General features: G+C 41.7%; 1 protein-coding gene across 1 annotated transcript; it reads right to left on the reverse strand.

The window, feature by feature from the left end:
• Positions 1 to 188: 188 nt before the first annotated feature.
• Positions 189 to 8327, reverse strand: LOC106586483 (plastin-2). Its single transcript, XM_014173846.1, has 16 exons — positions 7960 to 8327; positions 4458 to 4534; positions 4188 to 4348; positions 3924 to 4053; positions 3485 to 3617; positions 3283 to 3364; positions 2971 to 3136; positions 2658 to 2800; positions 2376 to 2471; positions 1992 to 2187; positions 1786 to 1864; positions 1568 to 1682; positions 1329 to 1462; positions 1070 to 1190; positions 800 to 924; positions 189 to 700 (listed from the first exon to the last, which is right to left on the reverse strand). The coding sequence occupies exons 2-16, from the start codon at positions 4522 to 4524 to the stop codon at positions 568 to 570; spliced, it is 1881 nt and encodes a 626-aa protein (XP_014029321.1). The 5' UTR covers positions 4525 to 4534; positions 7960 to 8327; the 3' UTR covers positions 189 to 567.
• Positions 8328 to 10139: the final 1812 nt, after the last annotated feature.

Below are 10139 nucleotides of genomic sequence, written 5' to 3' on the forward strand. Positions count from 1 at the left end.
ACTGAACATAGTGAGACATGCAGATACAGAACTGTTGGATTCTGTTTTGAATGAGGGAACTAGATGATTTATGACATGAATAGGTTCTCAATGCAGAACAACTATTTGTAAGGGAACTGCTCATACTGATGTAAAGGTGTAGTGCATGTGCATTATAATACATGTGAACAAAACCAAGACACACAACATTTGTTTTAAATTATTTTATATAAAAATCTGTTTCCCTGATATCTTTTCACAAATGTTAGTCTGAAAGCAAAATGGTCCCAATTTGAAATTAATAGCATCAAGTGAATAAGTTTCTATGTTAAAAAAAAAAAGAGTTAAATCTTATCAAAATAAGATGCTACATTTTGTAAAAAATATTTTGTATAACTCCAGGTACAGTATTATTATTTGTTTTCTGCTCTTCATTATCAGCTCTGAGTTTTGAATCACTGATTTCCAGACATACTAGCTACATTACTGAATTAGTATTGACCTAGTGAGCTAATATCTTCTGTAACCTGATTCTGGTTGTTATACTGATCACCTCTTCATGTGATGTGTTCTGTGGGGTTATGACCCCTACACCCTCTTCATGCCCCGGGCCATCAGGCAGGCGAACACTGTCATCGCCATCTTAGGTTTCACCTCCACTAGGTCCTCAGGCAGGGCGTACACCCGCGCTCCAATTTTCCTGGCCATGGAGATGGCATACCTGACAACAGGCAGGATTTAGGGGACATCTTATCTGTTGTCCTGAACATTTAATCTCTTTCATCAAGCTAGTACTCAAATGTTATCACATTGTACGTACTTGGCGTTATTGAGCTTCTCTTCCTCAGTCAGGTCCTCCACCTTGATTAGGTCATAGCGGATGGAGCCTGGCTGGATGGCATCAATCAGGTCCAGGACTGGCATACTGGTGGCTATGGACCCATCCTACAGAGGTACACACACACTGAGCTATTGCTGTGGTGGATACTTTATTTTTTACTTATTCTACTTGGAAAAGTAGAATGAAGTCTAGTACTTCAAAAAAGGTACCATGGTCAGGAAAATGTTAAACAGCAGAGTTACAGCCTACCTTGAATCCAGAGATGGTGCCTTTGCCAGCCTGTGTGAGTGTGTCGTTGACCCAGGTGACGATGGTGTCGTCATTCACCTTCTGCCCGTCACCAAGCTCCTCCAGAATGTTCAGCGTGTACCTGAGAGAAAGAGATGGATCCTTCTAAATGTGGAATTATGGAGTAGGCACTGGGCCTGCTTATGAGTTTTTCCTGATCACATGACCTGAACGGGGAAAAAATATCTAAAGCATTTTTAATAATGTTCTGTTGCATTACCTCCTCATCAGCTGCCACAGCAGGGCCTGGGTGAGTTTTCTGTTGCCCTCGTTCAGGTCCTGTCCAGCAATGCCCACCAGGGAGAACTTAGCCTCATTCTTCCCCAGCTCCACTGCATAGTTACAGTTCTCCAACTGGCACAGACAAACGCATAATAAATCAATGAATAATAATTCAATCAATTGATCAGTTTAATCACGATCGCACTGTGGGAGAACACTTATTGTTCGTAGTCTCACCTTCTTCATGTTGCTGCCCAGTTTGGAGTAAGGGGGTTTGTTTACTCTGTCCCAATCCACTGGCACATTGATCTTCTCATAGAGCTGGAAGATGACCAAAGCATCATCTATGTCCCTGTAAAACACACACACACACATTACATTAGTGTGGTTTCCAAATGATTGGAAATGGTTGGAAATGGTGTATAATAAGATGGAGTGACCTGTACTGTACTTACACATAGAGGTGGTTGACACGAGGGTTGACCCCCAGGGAGTTCATCCAGTTCCTGAAGGTGCGCTCCTCTCTGGTCTCACCTGTAAGTGACAGATAACATTACACACTGGTTCAGGCCTTGTACTGTATATATGGTTTATATTATTTAATCAGGAAGAGGGGATGCTCAGGAACTAGGTTATGGTTTGGGATGGTCCCAACCCTGACCCTCGATGGAGCTCCAGTCAATGTCCTGGTTCTCTGGCTTCTTCAGGGCAGGATACTTATTGAACAGGTTGGCAATGTACGCCAAGTTCAGCTTGGGGTTGCCGCGGACTACGTCGGTTGCTGTGACGAACTGTCGGCAGCCAAGACGGTCAGCCTGCTCCAACATGCACTCTGCTCTCTTTATGTCCTCTTTCTCCTGCAGGGGGCGGTAGGGAGAGATTTAACAGCAACATCTACAGTATCTATGATGCATCACTCATTGATAATATGGTCAATTTAGCAGGCACTTTTAACCAAAAAAGAATAACAGCACTGTCTGTTGATAAGGTTGCCTAAAATGGAATTGCAATTGATTATGTTTTCTAGGGTGGGATGACCATGTACCCTTATTCCTGAAATGTCGATGGCAATCAGAGGGATTCCCTCCTCATCTCCCTTAGGGGCCACTTGGTTCAGGAGGTTGTAGTAGGCCTTGGAATCCTGTAATGCAAAACAAAAAATGTACACAATCACAAATGCACAAAAAGATCCCGGACCGACACAGTCATATGACAATCCAGTACCAACACAGTCATATGATGATTCAGGACTGACACAGTCATATGACGATCCAGGACTGACACAGTCATATGATAATCCAGGACAGACATGGTGCGTATGACCCACCTTGATGTCAGAGCTGAAGTTGTTGATCTTGGAACAGCCGGCCTCCTCCAGGTGGTAGTTGGCCCAGCGCAGCAGCAGCTCCTCTGGGGAAAGCTTCATCAGGTCCTCCAGGCTCTCCCCATCCCTCAGCAGGGCTATCAGAGCTGCACACACACATCATTGAAATAACACACTCATTAACATACATAGCTACAGAGATCAAGTGATGTACAGTACTGTAGATATATATATATACACACTCACATGTTATAAAGTTATAAAACACACCAAAACATTGAAAATACATATTCAAATAAACATTTAACACACACACCTTCGTTTCTGCTGATCTCAATGTCTGCGAACAAGCCGATCTTGATGACCTGCCAGAGCAGGCCTAGGACCAGATGCTGCCTGCCTTCCTTCAGGTCCTCTGCTCCGATGTTTACCACGTGGCAGCCGATGGCCGACGCAGAGTTAAGAGCCAGGTTCAGATTCTCCTGTTAGAGCACACAAAACAGTATAGATACCTGTGCATGGCATACAGTATATACTGTATATAATGACAAAGAAATGACTGTCAATGGGTTATACAAAGCTGCAGTCCTCTGAGTCAGCTGGTGTTGAACAGTCTGTAAAAGGTTACCTGGATGGTGAAGGGTGTGAGCTTCTTCTTGTTGATGGTTCTCTCATCGATGGTGTCCGGAACAGACTGATTGATCATCTTACTACCAGGTGAAGGAGAGATGCATAGGTTGATATCAATGGAATATTTCTGAAGGGATTGATTTATATCATCAAGGTTGCACATACTCTAAAGTAAGTCCATGAGACCAGTTAGAAAGTACCATAAAACGATCCCATCTCCGACAGCGGTGAACAGGTCGTTAGTGGTGGGGTCCATGGGGAGGACATGCTTGCAGTCTGAGTCTTTCTCCAATGCCTTATTCACCCAGTTCACAAAAGCCACCTTCTCCTCCTCTGTCAGTGGAGAAATGTGTGGGCATGGAGGGAATGCACAACATTATACATGTAGGAGTATTTGTATTTATGGAGAAATATTTGTATACATTGGCCAATCAGAGACGTATAGATGTGTAACTTCACAGACCAGGGAGTCTTGTTGTACTGATGGATTGTTCCACATATAGATATAGATGTGGTTCTGTATGTCTCATTTGAATGATAAGTGCTTCCTTTGTGATGTTGGCTACAGATGTATCTAGACAGACTGAAGTAGATATCTTGGGGGTATTCTCAGCCAGTGAAACAAGTAGGGACAGTCACCTGAGTAGGAGTGCTGTGTGCCTGAGCTGGACTGCTCTGAGGTTCCTGCTACAGCATAGATGCCCTCCTTCTTGTTGATAGCTTTCTTGAAGGTCTTAGCCACCTCTGTGCTCTTCAGTCCATGGACGACCTTAGTGAACGAGAAGAGATGAGACCATGTATCTCTGGTGTCATGTCAAGATGTCTCAAGATATGGTCTGCTCTTCTTTGACATTGACTTTCTGTAACTGCCATTGATTTTGACCTATTGACCTCTGAACTTACATTGGCAAACTCGTTGAAGGTGACTTTGCCGTCATGCAGGTCTCCTGTCTTGGTGAGATCCTGGATGATCTCTCGGACTCTGTATCCTGGCAATGGCAGGTTGGCAGCTTTGAACAGGTCATTGAGCTCATCTGTGCCAATGTGGCCGTGAGAATCGACATCTGGAATAAGAAATATAGGTCAAAGGTCACGTAGAATGTAGCCTTGTTGAATGCAAAAAAGTGAGAGAGTGAAGTGAGTCTACAATGAATTTCCCTGTCAGGCTCTCACCGATCTTAGCAAAGGCTTCTCTCAGTTCCTCCAACTCATCCTGAGAGATCTGTGCTGGAGCAGCCATCTTGTGGAATCTGAAACCAGTTACACATAACTTCACTAAACCATACGGTACTGAACATACTCAACAGGGAGGAACTAGAATAAATGTTCAAATTTCAGCATTTTGTCATTGTGATAATTTCAAAAAAAATGTGCTCTACCCAGAGGTTCTGGGCTCTGATGTCTATTTCTTTGTGAAACATCCTGCTTCTAGCGAGCTACTTCCTTCCTACTTCTGCTAAGGTGGTGAGGTCATTCATACGATTCATATCTTTATTCATGTCTTTATTTCATCTGCTTTAGGACTGAGTATACATTTCAGGCCCCAGTCTGAGTTGAGAGGGGAGTAGATGTAGCTGTACTGATAACAGACAGGATCTTAGCAAAGGCTTCTCTCAGTTCCTCCAACTCATCCTGTGAATGGCTGCCATTCACTGTGTGGTTTCAGTGAGGCCACTAAAGCTATATACCACAGATACAGCGAGAGATATAAGGTCATGTTAGAGACAGAGACCTACTTCAAACTAGGTCTGCTCTGCTTGCCTCAGAGGTGTGAAGTTTGGAGATGAGGAACAAATGTTTCTCTTTCCATTGTCACCCATCGCATCAGGACAAATCAGCTTGGCTCCTAGAGATTGCATCGATGGTTTTCTAAACATATAGTGTGGAGAAGGGTCTAGAGACCATTATTCATCTATATTCAACAATGTACCCACTGGACACAGACATCATTTCAACGTCTAGTTTTGATTTAATTTCGGTTGAGCTTCTGTGACTTCAACGTGAAATCAACAAAAATGTCATCATGTCATTGGATTTAGGTAAAACATTTTTTATTTAAATCCCTTATGTTGATGACTTTTTGCAAATCCAATAGGTTTTCCACGTTGATTCAACATCATAACATTACAATTTTTTGTTGAAATGATGTGGAAAAAAGTTGATTCAACCAGTTTTTGCCCAGTGGGTATGTAGTAGCACAGTTCTGAATGCTCAAATAAGTAAAAACAAGGAAATTCGTGTTTTGTTCCCTTTCTCACACTATAGCTATAGAGGTCAGAAGCAGAAGTGAAACTGATGTCTTTACACACCATGGCTCAACATTACCAGCTTTGTCACTTTGTAAGCATTACATTCCAATCAGCACTGAGACACTCTCTGATTATTCAATAAACCACAGTGTAATGGCACAGTGTAATGTTCACTAATCTAACTATAGGATATTACTGCCTTTTTAGGGCTGACATTTACCCAGACTTTACTTAAAAAAAATTAAAAATAATAATGAACCTTTATTTAACTAGGCAAGTCAGTTAAGAAAAAGTTCTTATTTACAATGACGGCCTACCAGGGAACAGTAATTTAACTGCCTTGCTAAGGGGCAGAACTACAGAGATTCGATCCAGCAACCTTTCAGTTACTGGCCCAATGCTCTAACCACTAGGCTACCTGCCTTTTAGATTATGAAGTAAATGTGTCTTTGCAATTTGATCATGAGGGGTGTTATCTTTCATCAAGCAAATCCAGTTCCTTGATTTGAAATCCTTAAAACCATCATCAATCATCAAGGATTACCTGTGGTCTCAGTCACTAAAATCATCAAGGATTACCTGTGGTCTCAGCCACTAAAATCATCAAGGATTACCTGTGGTCTCAGCCACTAAAATCATCAAGGATTACCTGTGGTCTCAGACACTAAAATCATCAAGGATTACCTGTGGTCTCAGCCACTAAAATCATCAAGGATTACCTGTGGTCTCAGCCACTAAAATCATCAAGGATTACCTGTGGTCTCAGACACTAAAATCATCAAGGATTACCTGTGGTCTCAGACACTAAAATCATCAAGGATTACCTGTGGTCTCAGACACTAAAATCATCAAGGATTACCTGTGGTCTCAGCCACTAAAATCATCAAGGATTACCTGTGGTCTCAGCCACTAAAATCATCAAGGGCCTTTATGGAAATCAAACTGCAATACCCACAAACATCAGTCATGGTACCGCGGATTTCACTTGCAAATCTTGGTCTCTTTTAATAAACAGACAGCTTATTCATTATGTACTAAGAAAATAATCAAATGAAAAGGTACATTTGCATGGATTAGCTAGAGGAATAGAGATTTATTGGAACAATATTATGATGTGGACATTTATCAAAGCCAATCTGTTTGTCACTCAAATGAATCTTTATACATCAATCAATTGTGCTCACTCAGTTTCTCTCATTTGTTTTGTATGAAAAAGCCCATTCCTTTAAAGCCCCCTGCAGTCTTTGTAATTTTAATTTTAAATCATTACTGTTTATTTAATGAAAATAACTCCAAAATATATCTGTTATCATCTATTTCCCTGAGCCTCCTTTGGCCCTTGAAATGCTCAGTCTGATCATGTGGATGTTAGGAAACACATTTTAAGATATTTACATGCACAGCCCTGATTGGCTGATAGGATGGTCTAGAGCTCACCACCTTACCCAGATGAACAGTCATTGGTCTATTATAATCATGATGTGGGCCAAAAGATTTGCACCACCTAAACAGGCTGAAATTTCAGGCCTTTTTGTTTTAAACTGCTCTTACACAAAAAGGGCATTATCATCTTTTGCACAATTTAAGAGTGTTATTTCGACCTCATAGTTTGTAAATATCATTAAAAAAAGGAAAATAAAGTTAACTGCACTGCCCCTTTAAGTGTAGTGTGTTATTAATTATTCAAGCACTATTGAAAGACAACATACATATTATTTATTGTTCATAATTTCTAAACGACTACAGCAGTGTTGAGTTGAAGATTACAGATGTGTATGTGCCAGAAAATTCCACATGCTTAACATGTAAGCACACGTTATTGGATGAATAGTGATGATATGATGGAAACTTTTTGAAAATGTACATGTTTAAATAAGTTACTGTTGGCTTTCACGCAGTTGCAGCAAGGCTAACCACAACCCAACTAACTTCCTGTTTAAACACTATGCAATGATTTAGACTGCTTCTGCTCTCTGCCACCATGTTCTGCTGATACTAAAACTAAAGCCATGACATGGCAATGCTTCTCCTGTGAACATCAGAATTCACTATAGGGCTATATAACAATTTTTGTAATACTGTATCAATGTATTATGTGACTGTGTAACAACAATCCTTGGATGATAAAGTAGCAAGAGGATACCTTATGATTAATATGCATATTGTTAGGCTACTGTAAATCAATGCAAACTACAGATGCTGCCCTCAGATCCAGGAAGACACCATCTATTAACACACACGACCATCTGTGAACACTTGTGGACTGTTAAAGCAACAGAAACTCAACGTCCTTATCATCATCATTCATCTTCATCCTCATCAAAATCAACATGCAGTCACAGACCATCTTCCCAGTAGATTCAATGAAATACTGGCACACACAGACACTGACACAGAGAGGCCCCAAGGTCAGGAGATTGAATTACCTTAGGGAGGTGAGTTGACTGGAAGGCTTGTCTGTGTGGTCTCTGACTCACTCTCCTTCCTTCAGTGTGTCTGCTGCTCTCACTGCTTGACAGGCAGTGCACTGTCTCTCCCTCAGAAGTCAACTGACAACGAATCTATTCAAATGTACTAGGAAGGAAGTGACATGCAACCCAGGACAACTTCACTAAGACAAATGAAAGACGTTGTGTCTTTATATGGCAATCTGCTGCCTGCGACGGAGCTATCAAGGTGGGAGCAAGTTGGGCCTGCTCTGAGGTTGCCCCAATGAAAAAAAGAAGAAAAAAAAGAAACTGCAAAATATCCCAGTAGCCTAAAACGGATTTTTTTTAGTTCCTCTACATTGCTTAAGTGAAAGATAGACAATTTATGGCATTTATGGCAGTCGTGCAAGTTGAGCATGCTCTGAGAATTTATTTGACTCATAACTACCTAAAACTGATCTTTCTGGTTCCTCCCCATTGTTTAAGTGAAAAAATGACAAATTATGGCATTTATGGCAGTCGGGCAAGTTGAGCAACTCCAGCACCTGCAAAAATGTACCTGGATGTGCATATGTTCTTTAGCTTTAGATCTTCTCCAGGTTATTAAGGTTTCGAGGCTGACGTTTGGCAACTCGCACCTTCAGCTCCCTCCACAGATTTTCTATGGGATTAAGGTCTGGAGACTGCATCTGACCGGAAGGTGCTACAGAGGGTAGTGTGTACGGCCCAGTACATCACTGGGGCCAAGCTTCCTGACATCCAGGACCTATATACTAGGCGGTGTTAGAGAAAAGCCCCAAAAATTGTCAAAAACTCCAGTCACCCAAGTCATAGACTGTTCCCAAGTCATGGACTGTTCTCTCTGCTACCGCACGGCAAGCAGTACCGGAGCGCCAAGTCTAGGACCAAAAGGCTCCTTAACAGCTTCTACCCCTAAGCCATAAGACTGCTGAGCAACTAAACTAATCAAGTGGCCACACGGACTATTTACATTGCTGCTACTCGCTGTTTATTATCTATGCATAGTCACTTTACAAATTACCTCCATTAACCTGTACCCCAGCACATTGACTCGGTACCCGTACCCCCTGTATATAGTCTTGTTATTGTTATGTACATTTCTTGTGTTGCCTATTGATTGATTACATTTTTTTACTTTAGTTTATTTAGTAAATATTTTATTAACTATTTCTTGAACTGCATTGTTGGTCAAGGGCTTGTAAGTAAACATTTCATGGTAAGGTATTCACAAATCAAATCAAATTTTATTGGTCACATACAGTGAGGGAAAAAAGTATTTGATCCCCTGCTGATTTTGTACGTTTGCCCACTTACAAAGAAATGATCAGTCTATAATTTTAATAGTAGGTTTATTTGAACAGTGAGAGACAGAATAACAACAAAAAAATCCAGAAAAACGCATGTCAAAAATTTTATACATTGATTTGCATTTTAATGAGGGAAATAAGTATTTGACCCCTCTGCAAAACATGACTTAGTACTTGGTGGCAAAACCCTTGTTGGCAATCACAGAGGTCAGATGTTTCTTGTAGTTGGCCACCAGGTTTGCACACATCTCAGGAGGGATTTTGTCCCACTCCTCTTTGCAGATCTTCTCAAGGTTATTAAGGTTTCGAGGCTGACGTTTGGCAACTCGCACTTTCAGCTCCCTTCACAGATTTTCTATGGGATTAAGGTCTGGAGACTGGCTAGGCCACTCCAGGACCTTAATGTGCTTCTTCTTGAGCCACTCCTTTGTTGCCTTGGCCGTGTGTTTTGGGTCATTGTCATGTTGGAATACCCATCCACGACCCATTTTCAATGCCCTGGCTGAGGGAAGGAGGTTCTCACCCAAGATTTGACGGTACATGGCCCCGTCCTTTGATGCGGTGAAGTTATCCTGTCCCCTTAGCAGAAAAACACCCCCAAAGCATAATGTTTCCACCTCCATGTTTGACGGTGGAGATGGTGTTCTTGGGGTCATAGGCGACATTCCTCCTCCTCCAAACACGGCGAGTTGAGTTGATGTCAAAGAGCTCCATTTTGGCCTCATCTGACCACAACACTTTAACCAGTTGTCCTCTGAGTCATTCAGATGTTCATTGGCAAACTTCAGACGGGCATGTATATGTATTCTTGAGCAGGGGGACCTTGCGGGCGCTGCAGGATTTCAGTCC

This window comes from Salmo salar, chromosome ssa25 (genome assembly GCF_905237065.1).
Source record: "Salmo salar chromosome ssa25, Ssal_v3.1, whole genome shotgun sequence".
In the NCBI taxonomy this organism is placed as follows: Eukaryota; Metazoa; Chordata; class Actinopteri; order Salmoniformes; family Salmonidae; genus Salmo; species Salmo salar.

Coding starts and splice junctions, on each gene's coding strand:
- LOC106586483 (XM_014173846.1), bottom strand. CDS start 4,524: ATGGCTGCTCCAGCACAGATCTCTCAGGATGAGTTGGAGGAACTGAGA. Junction 3,618..3,923: donor CACACAGCACTCCTACTCAG/GTGACTGTCCCT, acceptor CTCCACTGACAG/AGGAGGAGAAGGTGGCTTTT. Junction 701..799: donor GAGAAGCTCAATAACGCCAA/GTACGTACAATG, acceptor GCCTGTTGTCAG/GTATGCCATCTCCATGGCCA.